This window comes from Hipposideros armiger, unplaced genomic scaffold, assembly GCF_001890085.2.
Source record: "Hipposideros armiger isolate ML-2016 unplaced genomic scaffold, ASM189008v1 scaffold_27, whole genome shotgun sequence".
Classification (NCBI taxonomy): Eukaryota; Metazoa; Chordata; class Mammalia; order Chiroptera; family Hipposideridae; genus Hipposideros; species Hipposideros armiger.
The window spans coordinates 1,615,669-1,629,946 of NW_017731377.1; the positions used below are offsets into that span (position 1 = coordinate 1,615,669).

Consider the following 14,278-nt stretch of genomic DNA (forward strand, 5'->3'; position numbering starts at 1 on the left):
TTTCAATTCTGCATTCTTAAGTGTTTAGCACACTGATCCAGAAGCAAATTGATAATTCCAAAGTTTACTGATCTTCATCTTCTTCCTTACATAAACGACTTTAAATGAAGACAGTACTGGAGTTGAATCTACTTTTAATACTTCTTCTGACTTCTCAGAAAACAGCTGACATTTGGCTAAGTATATGCCTGTAGCCTGGTAATTACTAAAGAGGGGATGAAGGGGATATGTATACTTTAAAAAAACATGTTCAAATAATGATGTAAATGGAAAAAGAAAATAAATCTTTTGTTTTTGTATAAGAATTACGGAAAGTAAAGCTTGACAATTTTTGGCTGCATGAACATGATTTTAAAAGGTAGGGCATCTCACACATGCTTTTCTCCTAATTATGCTATTAATTCCACACAGTTGTAATAAACTAGTTAGGTCTGTGCGCAATGACCGTAAAATGGCTAAAAATAAAGGTCTGAGAAGCTTTCCTATAAACCAGGTGCTTGAGTTTTGTGATGGGAAGACTCCAGGTATACTGGCAGGTTTGTCTAATCTTGGTTCATGAAGTCCCTTACAGCCCCAGACTGTAATATCTTTTTTTTAAATTTGAAGAGCTAATTGGCGTCATTAAGCGATTGATGAAACAGGCTGCAGCCTATTTAGCCACTACAAGGGCGCTCCTGACTGTAATACGAGTATACCTCCTCTCAGCCCATCCATATCCTAAACAAGGTTTAAGATTCAAATCCTCCAAGAGCATACACCCTAACCTCCGCCTTCTCTGAATTCCAAGTGCTATTAGGAGTGTATCACAGAAAAGTTAATAATTCCCCTCTGCCCAATATTTTCTACCCTCTGCTCATAAATAACCAAAGGTTTGTCAACAACGGTAGGGAGAAACGTTAATCAAGTGCCAACTGCGTGAAAATAAGTTAACCTAGTATAACAATCACGTGGCAGCTGAGAAGTCAAAAACCTAGTTCATAAATCCAGCCTTAGTTTCTCGGTGAAAACATGTTACAGTCAACCTCTTATCTAACCAAAGGGACCCACCAAGGATGCATAAGATCTCCTGGTAGTTGTGTATGTTGGGTGGGGAGTGAGGGGTACAGAGTTGTGGTTTTCAACACCCTCAACAACAAATAGCTTTGCTTAGTCCACCCCACTTTCTGGTATCCTAATTGCCACCCCTTTTTCGCGACGGTTCCCTTCCCAAGCTGGAAACGAAGAGGTCCAAAAGGACATGGCCACTGCCCTCTGATCTAGGAGCGGAGACTCACCAGTTTCATATTGGACTTTTGATTGTTCGACACCAGTTATTCGACACCTCAAACCCAGAAGCGCTCTTCCGGTTCAAGCTCCTCCACTTGTTTGCAGAGAGCATCGCGGGACATGCAGTTTTTCTTCTCTACGCCCCCTTCTTGGGGCATCATGGGAAATGTAGTCGCCCATGTATCATGGGAACTGTAGTTATCTTTTCTTTCCCTCCCTTTCTTCTCTAAACGCCTCCTTCCGTCAGCTCAAATTCATCCCCGCCGCCAATTCATCCTCTCCACCCCAGCATGATATCATGTCCCCAGTCTGGGCCCGGGTCCCATGGCATTCTGGGATATGTAGTTCCCACGGCTCGTGCGCCCCTTTCCCCTCCTCCCTGTGGGAAGTCGGATGGGCGCGGGACTTGCCGGGAGCTGTAGTTCCCTGGGGCCTCTGGACGCCGAGTCCCGCGCTTTTACTCAAGGGAGGCAGGAACTACAACTCCCAGGGCCGCCTGGCTGCAGCAGGTGGGAGCGGGGCTGTTGATATCAATATGGCGGTTGTCAGCCAGACAAAGACAGTCAGTCTGATGTGATTGAGACAAGGGAGGTTTTCAGGGGGAGACTGGGAGATAGGGGCCTCCCCTCCCCCTTCTCCTCTTCCTGCGCGGACCTCAACCCCTCCCCAGACCCCTCCCGACAGGCGCCCCACGCGGAAGACACCCCTCCCCCTCCCGCTTTCCCTTCCTCCCTATCTCAGCCCTTCGTACCGGGACGTTGGGGAGGGGGCTGTGCCGAGCGGAGAGAACTCAGCGACGATTCCGAGGTGAGTCGAGAGGTTTTCAAGCCGGACTACCTCAAGTCTCTTTCCTCACTTCTTTCTCTTCACTTTTTTTTTTTGAGGGGTTTTGGGGCGAAAGTGAGTGGGCTGGGGATGGGTCTCTTAAGCGGCCCGATTGAGAGGAGGGAGGAAGCAGGGGGCTTCCGAGTGGGTGACCCGGACGCAGGGTCTTGGGGTGGGGCAGTTTGTGGGGGGCGGTAATTAAAAGGCGTCGGCAGCTCCCCAACTCTCTTTCTGCTCGTCTGCTTCACTATGGGCGGAAGGTTTGAATCCTGGAGGTGGGGTCTTCTGTTTGGAGTTTGGGAAACTGCGAGGTGACCCTGGAGGTGTGTGGGTTTGTTTGGGGGTGCATAACTGTTTTCAACTGTGTGACGTGTACTTGTGTGATATGTTCGTCTTGAATAAATGTCTGGAGATGGGAAGTTAGATAGCTGGAGCCATAGCTTGTAACTGGGCCTGGGCAGGGAAGCGTGCATGAGGTCTGGGTCCTGGACCTTTGGGCTGGTGGCGACGTGGTGCGGGGTGAGCAACTCGTTTGTGTCCCGTTGCCCGATCGCACTCCTCCTCCCCGCCTCCACCCCATCCCCTGGACACATCCCCACCCCAAACTACCCGCAGGAGAACTGTAGCGAGGAGGTGGTGAGGAGATGGAATTTTTGCACCCTTAAGTCGATACATAAGGTGGGAAAGGAAAAAGTGTTCTTAATATTTTATTCCGGAACCGTGTTTTGGTTACACTATAGGGGCTACTTTGAAAGGAGTCCTCCACTCACCCTCACCCCGAAACAGCAGGTAGAGAGGTATCTCATAGCCTTCGTGTTCAATAGATTAAACATTAGTTAAGATTCGTGGGCATGGGTTGGGGGGTCGGGAGTGCTGACATGTGTATGAATCTCTGTGTGTTTGCGAAAGACACAGAATGACTGTTGTCTATCTTGAGATAGGGCGACTTATTTTCGTAGTAGGAAGAACTGTTGGAAATTATTTGGAGGCGGGGGGAGGGGGGGGGGGAAGTAGCCGAAAGGCGCTGTTAGTATTTTTCTTCTACTCCACCCTGTTCTGTCTCGCATTTGTCTGAGACCTGGTATGGAAGAGTGAGGAAGCATTTGGTGAGTGAAGGGGAGAATGCAGTTGGCATTAAAGCTACTTATACTGTATAAAGTTGAATGGTATGAAGTGATTGCTTTTAAAATTTACCTTGAAGCTTTAAAAACCCTCATGTTTCATATGGCGTACAGTGATATGACTAGTTCATTTCTCTGGGATCCTGCAAGTATAGAGACCTCTGCCTTTCCTCCCTCCCTCCCTCCCTCCCTTCCTTCCTTCCTTCCTTCCTTCCCTTCCTTCTTCTTTCCTTCAGTCGTTCCTTTCTTTCTTGGCATGGTACATTTCTCTTCCTGGATGGACATAATGCCTCTTTTGCCTGTTTAGTTTGTGCTAACATGGTTGTGCTTTTTGTGGTTTTGTGTGTAAAATACATCATTAGAGGAAAAGGACCTGCATTTGTTTTTATTTTGCTTTTAGCCACAGGTAATTATCACATCAAGATTAGAGTGTTTCCCATTAAACTTATTTTAAAACCACACAACTAAGTTGTTAGATTTAGTTGAATTATGTGTATAAGTCAAGTTTGGAAAATTTGAATTCTGATTTTCTTTTTTCAAGTTTCAATGAGATTATAAAGGGAAAAAGGATTGTAACATCTCTTGTTTCTCACAGTCTTCCATATTTATTAACATTACGCCAGAAGAATTTAGGTTCATATATTTTGTACTTGCTTCAGTCTGAAATATAAGATTTTCAATAACCCTTCTCATGTGACAGATTTTTAGTGTAATGGACTTTTAAATAACCAAAGGAATTGGCATACTTTCTCATTCAGTTGTTGAGAATTTAGTGTATTTACATTTTGGCTCCAAACTTATCAATTCTTGAACCTATCAGTAAAGGACTTCAGATTCCATGAAAACTGAAAGTCACAGCAATGTAATATGTAATTTTATGGTATGTTTTATAACCTTTTATTTGAAATTTCTGCAGTTGATCATTCACACAGATAAGCTGACTAGAAGCGTGAGGTAGCATATATATTTAGTTTGACCTGAATAGGAAAAAAAATGATGTCTTCTAAATTTCGAATTTAGAATATAGAATATATTGATACAAAGCTGAGCCTTTAGTTTGTTATAGACTAAGATTTCCAGACTTTTTAAACCTTCTATCTTAACCTGAAACATCACTTTGCAAAAACTGGAGAAAAATACTAAATAACTACATAATAGAGTGTTGTTTTTTTTGCTGAAAGATACTCTGTTAAGACATAGGATATTAAATTTCAATAATTGTTTTAGAAATATAAATTAAAATATTTGTTAAGAGTTGGAAGAGATGAGTATTTTTTCTTCCACCCACCCTTCAGTTTCCTTTTGTTTGTTTTCTTCTATGGAAATGCAAAGTTACTGGGAAAAGCTTTCATTAAACTTTCCCTGTCTAGTAGTTTGGTTGAAATAATTATAAGTAAACCAAATGTATTCCTTGCATTTGTTGGGATTATTCTGTTGTATTTTAAGCACCGAGCATTAAAATGATATAAAGCCTCTACTGCAGGGTAAAGCATAAAACATTCTCAGCATGTGGAAGTCATATGGTTTACGAAAAAAGTAGAAAAATCAGGGCATTGGTGCCTGTCCAGCTTAAGATTTCATCCCGTAACTGTGAAGGACACAAATATGATTGCTTCTAAAAATGTTTCCTGTATTATGGGAAGTTGAAAATCCAAACTGTTTTTAACCAATCTGTTGCTAGTTTAGTGTACTGCATATCGGGAACACTGTGGCTGCAAATGTGCCTTAAGAAGCCTTTAGGGGTCAGCTTTATGTTGAATGTCTTTAGTGAAGCTTCATTTTCAGGACTGTACTAAGAGATTTCAGTCCCCTTAGCACAAATCCTTGGTTAAAGCATCACTCATAGAAACTTAATAGCTCAGTGTTGGTAAGTTACAAAATACATTGCAACAAATCTCTCCTTTGTTCATCATTTAAAAGATTAGAAGTAGCCAATTTATGGCTACTTTTGTGGCAAATATTAATTGGAATGGCATTGCTTGTTTCAGTAAATGTTGAACACATTGGAATTATTTATGCCTAATTTGTTCATTTTGGATCTTTTATATATTATATTCAGTCTATCCCACTTTTAATGTTTCAGACAGCTTCATGTTTCCTGTAAAGCCGTGTTTGCTTTTCCTGTTCATTTCACTGCAGCTCTTCTATTATTTTTATATTCAGATCTTTAAACTTGAATTATTTCTTTTGGAATTAGAAATTTATCCTACATTGTCATTGTTTGTAAATGTAAATTGGTGTATCCCTCAACTTTAGAAATGTAAACATTTATAAAGATGCTCAGTGGAAATGTGCTGTCTTTGTTTTATGAACCTTTATTTAGATTTTTTTGGCTCCAGAATTAATTTTATAGCTCCCTTTGCTCCTTGGCTAGATTTTTCTCTTAATTGCTGGCTTTTACTTCTCAATTTAGTAGAACTTTAATTTCTAAAATGGTTGTTATGAGTGGAAATCCTAGCTTGTCAAGAGTGTTATATATGTATATTCACATATACACTCACATGTGAAATACCTTTATGTTTGCCTTTATATGAAATTAGTATGTACCTATCAAACATGCAACCCATACAAAAGGAAGCTAAACCACAAATAACAGGAGACTAAAGAGTGGCTCAAGCTGGAAACCACCGCCACATACTGTCCACATTACATAAGTGATGGAGATTTTCATTATCATTGTAAACCATTACTTTAACAGATCCTGCCAAAATCTAGTTCTCTTACAATGGAAGCTATTGGTATTGAAGCTTTTTCTCAAAATAATATTAAATAATATGTGACTTAGATTCCTAGGTGCAGCTGTCTCTCTTCTCCCCCCTCCCCCCCTTGACCTTTACTGGACTTTTAAGACCCATCATAAATACACAGAGTAAAGATTTTTCCGAGTGATTATTCGACGTAAAACTTTTAGCTGGAGTCTATTTAAACATAATCCAGTGCTTTAGATAACTTGTTTTTCTTGATCTTAGATGAAACAAGTTGGAAATTTACTATAACATTGCCTTGGACACTTTCCAAGAGCATTTAGTTACTGGAAGGCCCTGGCTTTTTTACCCTTATAGTGGTAATAAGGTTGAAGTTACAGTAAGTTTTTCCAATGATTATTATAATCTTAATGCAGTATTTTATAGATCCTTGACTTGGGCTATAAGGATAATGTTTTTTTTGTTTGTTTTGTTTATTTTTTTTTTATATTTACAAACAAGGAGAAAGAAGAACAATAGTTGATTTAACTTTGAAGTAATGTTCTTTTCCTTTTTTTGAATCCTAAAACAGGTGGTCACAGACCCCTCCTTATAATTGATGAAATTAGGATCAAATCTACTCACAAGACATTTAGATTTTTCTTAAACTTAGAGTACTGATTATGATAAGAATGTTTACTAAATTCCACACACTGGATATACCTGTATTGTCTGTAGCTTCTCTGTCTGTCTTTTGTTCAGTGGTTTATCAGCGGTCCACATGTGGTTTATCGAAAACATTTAATAGCTCTCTCTACTGTATGCATATTAAACAGCATGGAGTTACCAAGGGGCAGTGATTTTAACATAAGTCACTTTTTTCAAAGAGGGGAAATTGAAATGCTGTGGCTATTGCTAAAATGAGGATGACTTAAGGTTGAAACAATCTGCTTTAAGATATTGATAAATTTAGTAGTATGATTAGAATATGAAGCTATTGGGTTGGGCCTAGTGGTTCAAGCTATGGAATCTCACCCTCTCCACCCAGTCATGAAATCGAGATGATTTTGTATCCTTTGCATTTATCTGTTCACTTCTTTTCATTCCATTGCTATTCCTTTAATTCAAGCCTTCATCATTTCTGGATTGCTACATCAGTCTCTTAACTAACCTTCCTGCTTTCAGACCTTCTTCCTTAATCATCCTTCTACCCTACCTGAGGGATCTTGCTATAATAAAATGTGAATTTGATTTTCAGCCATACTTTGCCTATAATTCTTCAATGGCTCCCTAGCCTTTCAGATAAATCTGAACTGTCATCCACCTGTGTCTAAATCCTGGCTCTGTCCCTTACTATCTTTGTGACCTTGGGCAAGTCATTTAATCTGTCTTTGCCTCAATTTCTTCATTCAGAGAATGAGAATAAATAGTCCTTACTTCATAGGATTATTGTGAGCTCTTAGAATGTGGTTCAGTCCTCAGAATGCTTCTGGCATATCATAAATGTTAACTATTATAATTATTGTGTTATACTAGATATTTTATGTTCTGGTTCCTGCCTTATTATTTCATCATTACCGATCCCAGGCCCTTGGCCATGCCAAACTATTGGTGGGACAAACAAATACCCTTTATCATAGATATGGAGGATTGGGTATTAGTCTATGAGTCATTTGTTAGTAGTGTCTTCAAAAGTAAAGTTTTTTAAAGCATATTGCTATACAAAGATTGATGGTATATTCTATGGCTCTGGCTTTTTTCCCCTTCCCAAAATGAAGAGTGATGCTAGTTAGCTTATTGTGTAATTCAGGCTACAATTTTAAAACGTCACTTTCCTAGCCCTGTTAATATATTTTTATGTTTCTAACCTAGATTTCCCCTTGCTAATCCAACTTTTCATATCTTCTCACCTAACTTCACTGAAGATCTATTAACCTTGTATAGCTTCTTTCACTTTTTTCCTCACGAATCTCAATTCTAACTGCATTTCAAGTAAAGTGTTTTCTTTACATTGCTATTGGGAAATTGGATAGTTAGTTGTATTATATGATCTGGAAGCCACTTTCGACAGACATCTGTTTTATTTGCATACTAATATTTATACTTGAGATTGGGCAGCTAGTTAACTTCCACTGCTTCAGCTGGTTTTCCAAAGTGGTAGATGATAGACATGGTGATTTATATCTGTGTTTCATTCCTCTCAAGGAAGAGAGTGTCCTGTTTTGACCAAACTGAGTCTCACAAGGATAAATGTTACCCAAAACTCTTGTGTAGGGGGTAACAGGTTGATCGCTGAGGTATCAGTTCAGACTTTAGAGTGTAATTTTTGTAGCATGCTATATTATGACTGTGGTTTGCAACCACTGATTTAGCCAGCGTTTGCCTTCATGGAACATAATTGTTCCTTGTGGAGAACTTGAAAGTAGCCATCCTGAATATTATTTTTATTTGGTTGAAAATGCATTTTTTGGAATCAAAGATAGCCTATGTTTAGCTTTACATAGTAGCAGTTTAGATCCACTCAGGACAAGAATAGTTGCTATACAATTCTTCTCGGAGGAAGACCCTTCTGAAAAGATGGCATGATCTTATTTAGAATACTGTCTCATGCTTTTCAAGAAGACGCCACTTTCTTCCAAAGGTGGTAGGTCTAAGGTTAAATATAAATTTCTTCGAGGTTTTCTTTTTTCCCCTCAAAAAATGTTCCTTCCCTTAAAGTATAATAATTAAATGTGTGTGTGTGTGTGTGTGTGTATGTGTGTGTATATTGCGTTCATTTCAATGCATTATAGGCATCAAATGACGTGGTCTTCTTCCTTAAAACAAGGAATTATTTAATGAGCACAAGTTATTAGTTACTTCCAATTTTAAGTCTATTCTTAAACACAATGTTTAGTTGACAGCGTGTCAACTAGGTATCTTCACTCTGTTATTGACTGTGTAAGTTTGTGTGTATTACCTGGTTAGATTTCAGTTTTCTAGTTTGCTGACAGGGTATTGAGGTTAATTTGCTTTTTACATATGGTACTTTTGTTGTCATTAAGTAAACTCATGAGTTGTTTGCTTGCTTATTTATTTACTTTTAATTTTGAAATAATTGTAAATTCACAAGAAATTGCAAAATAGTAGAGAGAGCCCTGTACTTTTCACCCAGTTTCCCTTAATTTTAAATCTTGCATTACTTTAGTACAATATTAAAACCAGGAAATTGACATTGGTACACAGTGGGTGTGTGGTTCTGTGCCGTTTTATCACATGTGTGGATTCAGTAACCGGCACCACAATCAAGATACAGAACTACTTTGTTACCACAGAGATTGAATACTTCTCTTATTCATAAATTCTGTTGTTTTGTCAGTATAATTAAGGAGAAAGATACCAATTATTAGATCAGTAATTTCACTCTTTTGCCTTCTGTAGTAGTTCAGAAATTCTTTTGGCACATCTTGAAAGTTTTTTATGGAAAATTCCAATTAAACTTTCTTGTTTTGAGAATTTAAAAATTGGCAAGCTTTACATGAGGACTTATAATATTATTATCCATTAAGCTTTTTAAAGTAAAAGTTAACAGTAACATTGAAAGTTTCTGTAAATAAAGTGTGAAAGATTTAAATGAATTCAATGCTTAAATGATACACTTCTTGCCAGAGAGGAAGTATGCTAGAATCTGTATTAGATACCAAAATCATAGTTATTCTGACATTAATTTAGTCTTTGACAATGCTGAAGCAAACCTGTCAGATTAATTAATTGTGAGCTCATGTTGTAGTTTTATTTTGGGTTTGTTATAAGGGAACTCGTTTCAAATTCAGTTCAAAGATTTTTTTCAGAGAAAGGATCTTCAGAAGAAAAAAAGTGTTTCTGGATATTATTGTTAATCTAGATACAAGAAGGACCATCAAGTTCAAGGCTAGTTACAGGGCAGGTTATATTTTGCCTCCTCTTTATTAGCTGTATGTGTTATGAAGCCTGTCTTCAGAGATGAGGCTATTAATCAACATACTATTGATAATTACAGACATCAAACAACAAAGATCTGCTTTAAATAGCTAACAAAATATTTTCAAACATATTAACAAAAAAGATATATCATGTGGTTTTTGTCTCCTTCGGGTTTGAGACAAGTTATTTATCAACACTGATAATTTACTTTGGAAAGGTTAAATTTTAATTTGTTTCATTGACCAGAATATGATAAATATTGGTGGTACTTCTTGATAAGTTAAATTCATATTAAGAGAGCTTTTTGGCTACCTGAGATTTCACTTCGTGGTACAATTTTTTTTTTCCTTTGGATTTATCTGTTGCCAGCTTTTTATTTATTGCGGTGTACAGTCTTTAAAAAATAGTGCTTTAATCAGTAATTGTTTGGCTCCAAGGAGAGGTTGTTGTAGGGTTCCAGCTTTTTCGAGTTGATCAAGAACAAATAGATCTTGTGCCCATGGGAGAACTGTTAGGAACCTGAGAAGCTAGTCTCTGCCTCACATTTTGTCTTGCCTTGTTTTTCCATGTCTGCATCTCCCTGTGTCACTTCTCCCTTCTACTTCTATTTGCCCTGCTGTTGGTTTTCATAGTTTCTGTTTCTCCATAACTTTGACTCTCAGGTGGATTTGGTTTGCTGTGGTCCTAACTTGAACTGCTCTTTCCTTTCAACTGAAGCCTACCTCTTGGTGGTAACAATGTTTCCTGTAGTTCACTTGGCTTGACAGAAACCTGAATGCACAGTATGACCATGAGTTAGATGTCTATTCCTATTCCATGACCTGGTGGGTAAGGCACAGGGGGAAGTCATCTTTCATATAAGGCTAAAGCTTTGGGTGCTCTCCACGGGGACGATTCTCTTGCAGGGGTTGAACAGGGAACGCTGAGTTAAACATGACAAGTCTAGCAGGTCCAGGTTCTCTGTGGGGTACAAAGCTGATTTGGATTTAACCCTTTTCTTTAAGGATCAGATAACGTGCAGGAAATGGCAAAAGCCTCCCAGTATAATTTCATGTTAGTTTTTATGTTCGTCTTCTCACACAAATCAGAACGATGACAAAGTGGGACTATAGCCAGGATTAAGGAAAGAACCACAGTTAGCATTAGAGACATGGCTATTCTGTCTGTACTGTTTGAATCACAGATCTGCTAAAGCTTGAAAGGACCTAGAAGCCATTCTTTCGGGATCCTAGTTGTTGCTATCAAGGAGCATCCCTGGTGGAATAAAGAGGCTCGTTTGTTGTTGTTGTTCTACCTTAGATCAAGTAGACAACGTTTTAGCCATCCTTTGTCCCCTTGTCAGAGTTAAGGGACATCTTAGAAAAACTCCTTCATGAGCCCAGAAACTGGAACATTCTGATAGACACGGTCTATGTGGTGACAATTGTTCTTTTAGAAAATGTCTTTCATTCTGGGCACACTTTGGCAGTAAATCAGGACAAAGACAGGACATTTGTGCCGACTTACTTTAGAGGCAATAAACATGTAGATGGTGAGTAATAGTGAGCACGTTCTCCACAGATCTGGCAGCATAAGGATTGACACATTGGGTCAGTCCACTCTCCAGTGAACACCATGTATTTAACAGAAGCGCCACGATGTCAGGGAAGGGAACTGGATTCTTACCTGCCCTCCCCCACTCCCCCACCCCCGCAACCAGTATAGAGTTGGGATTTCAGGGCTAAAAACCCCAAAGCCAAATCTTGATTATGTTACCAAACCAGCACTGAGATTTTACAAATAAGCACAGATCAAGCATAGGCAACTAAAGAACCTAGAAGATCAGAGTCAGATTACTAAACCACAGGAGATAAACAACTGGGGAGTCACAGAATTCTAACACTTATGCAGCAGTAGAGGGAGGCAGTGCATCTCAACTTTTCTACAAAAGAATTGCATGGGGAAAGTATTAAAATTTTAGTTTCCTGAGCACCACCCCCAGATTCTTAAAATCTTAAACGAGCCCAGGAATATGCATCTTTCTTAAACATACTAGGTGATTGATGTGGTCCTCAGAACATTTAGAAAATGCACAGACATAGCATAATACATTCTGAGACCCTACTGTGTGCTTGATTTTATGATAGAGGGCTTGGTAATCTTAAATACCTGTTTATAACTTGGAATATTTCCTCCTTGTTATGTGTCTGCCTTATGTTAAACATCTTCTATAATTGCTTATGCCACTAAATTGTGCAATGGGGTATGTTTTGTTTAAGAATGGCTGTTCATCTAGAGGTTATACTTAATGATTTGTATTATGCCCTAAACATCTACTCTATGATAGTTTATCATCAATTCATTTTCTTAAACTTTTATATTTTCACATACCAACTCTTAAGGCAGTTCTTCTCACCACCCATCCCCCCACCCCCGTTTGTCAATAAGTTCTTTGTTATTCTAGTTTTCTGGATCTATTGAGCAAGATTTTTTCCCCCCTACTATATGCACTTTTGGCATATCAACCATCTCTTGAATCTTTGCCCTTACAAGTTGATGCCTCACTTTTTTTTTTTTTATGATCTGTCATCATTCTTCTTAGAGTCTTAAGTAATCCTGGAATACTGAGCTGGTTGAGAACATGGAATTTGGAGCCAGACTGTGTTTAGGTGCAAATCTGACCTCCACAACTAAATAACTTTGCATAAACTTTGCCGTGCCTTAGTTTATCCATCCATAAATTTGAGATAAATAATATTGGGTTGTCGGAAAAGTCATGACACATTTTTGCAACAAAAAACATAGAAAAAATACGTCATGACTTTTCTGACAACCCAGTAATACCCGTATCATAGGATTATTGTGAGCATTTGAGGCAATATTTGTAAGGTGTTTAAAATAGTGGTTGGCACAGATTAAGGCACACTTTTTAATCTTATTATTAGTTGGCCTGTGCTTCTGTTTCTAAGGTATTTACTTCCATCCTGAATCATTAGAATTCTTTAAAAAAATTTTTTTTATTTTTCAATTAGAGTTGTTATACAATATTATGTTTCAGGTGTTCAACGCAGTGATTAGACATTTATAAAATTTACGAAGTGATCATCCTGATAAATCCAGCACCCATCTGACACCATTCATAGTTATTACAGTACTACCAATTCCCATGCTATACTCTACATCCCGTGACTATTTTGTCACTACCGATTTGTACCTTTTATCCCCACCTCCCCTTCATCCATCCTCCTACTCTGTCTCCATCTAGCAACCATCAAAATGTTCTTTGTATCTTTGAGCTTGTTTCTGTTTTGTTTGTTTATTTATCCTGTTCTCTAGATTCCACATGTAAGTGAAATAATATGACATTTGTCTTTCTGTGTCTGACTTACTCAACTCTACCCTCTAGGCCCATCCATGTTGTTGCAGATGGCAAGATTTCATTCTTTTTTATGGCTGAGTAATATTACATTGTACATATCTACCGCCTCTTTTTTATCTGTTCATCTAATGGACATTCAGGCTGCCTAAATATCTTAGCTATTGTAAATAATGCTGCAGTGAACATATGGATGCACATGTCCCTTTGAATTAGTGTTTTGGGTTTCTTCAGATAAATACCCAGAAGTGGGATTACTGGGTCCTTCTTTGTCTCTTGTTGTAGCCTTTGTTTCAAAGTCTATTTTGTCTCATATAAGTATTGCTACTCCAGCTTTTGTTTTGTTTGTTTCCATTTTCATGAAATATCTTTTTCCGTCCCTTTACTTTCAGTCTGTGTGTGTCTTTCGATCTGAGATGAGTCTCTTGTAGGCAGCATATGTAAGGGTTTTGTTTTCTTGTCCATTCACCCCTCCTATGTCTTTTGTTTGGAGCATTTGATCCATTTATATTGAAAGTAATTATTGATAGTTATGTAGTTATTGCCATTTTATTCATATTTTTGATATTTTTTTTCCTTCTTGTTGAAGTCCCTCTAACATTTCTTGTAATACTGGTTTGGTGGTGATAAACTCCTTTTAGCTTTTTCTTGTTTAGGAAGCTCTTTATCTGTCCTTCAATTCTAAGTGATAGCTTTGTTGGGTACAAGTAATCTTGGTTGTAGGTCCTTGCTTTTCATCACTTTGCATATTTCCTGCCAGTCCCTTCTGGCCTGCAAAGTGTCTGTTGAGATATCAGCTCATAGTCTTATGGGAGCTCCCTTGTAGGTAACTAACTGCTTTTCTCTTGCTGCTTTTAAGATTTTCTCTTTGTCTTTAACTTTTGGCATTTTAATTATGATGTGTCTTGGTGTGGACCTCTTTGGGTTCATCTTGTTTGGTACTCTGCTTTCTGGGCTTGTATGTCTGTTTCCTTTGCCAGGTTAAGGAAGTTTCCTGTCATTATTTCTTCAAATAGTTTTTTCAATTCCTTGGCGTCTTCTCTTTCTGGCACCCCTATGATGTGAATGGTGGTACACTTGATGTT

The 14,278-nt window shown here is 38.3% G+C and overlaps 2 protein-coding genes across 15 annotated transcripts in view; one reads left to right on the forward strand and one right to left on the reverse strand.

The window, feature by feature from the left end:
* The window catches only part of INTS9 (integrator complex subunit 9), a 106,293-nt gene extending 104,724 nt beyond the window's left edge, over positions 1-1,569 (reverse strand). Inside the window, exon 1 of the mRNA XM_019636173.1 lies at positions 1,275-1,569. Within this exon, the coding sequence (XP_019491718.1) occupies positions 1,275-1,283 (9 nt within the window). The 5' untranslated portion in view covers positions 1,284-1,569. The remainder of the gene's footprint in view (positions 1-1,274) is intronic.
* A 195-nt stretch (positions 1,570-1,764) lies between these two features.
* HMBOX1 (homeobox containing 1) overlaps positions 1,765-14,278 on the forward strand; it is a 189,035-nt gene continuing 176,521 nt past the window's right edge. For 9 of the 14 annotated variants that reach the window (XM_019636144.1, XM_019636135.1, XM_019636140.1 and 6 more), the window contains exon 1: positions 1,765-2,073. The gene's annotated coding sequence lies outside the window, so the exon portion shown is untranslated. Of the gene's footprint in view, positions 2,074-3,172; positions 3,198-14,278 lie in introns of those variants that run through there. The other 5 variants (XR_002123222.1, XM_019636147.1, XM_019636139.1 and 2 more) reach the window with 2 other exon arrangements.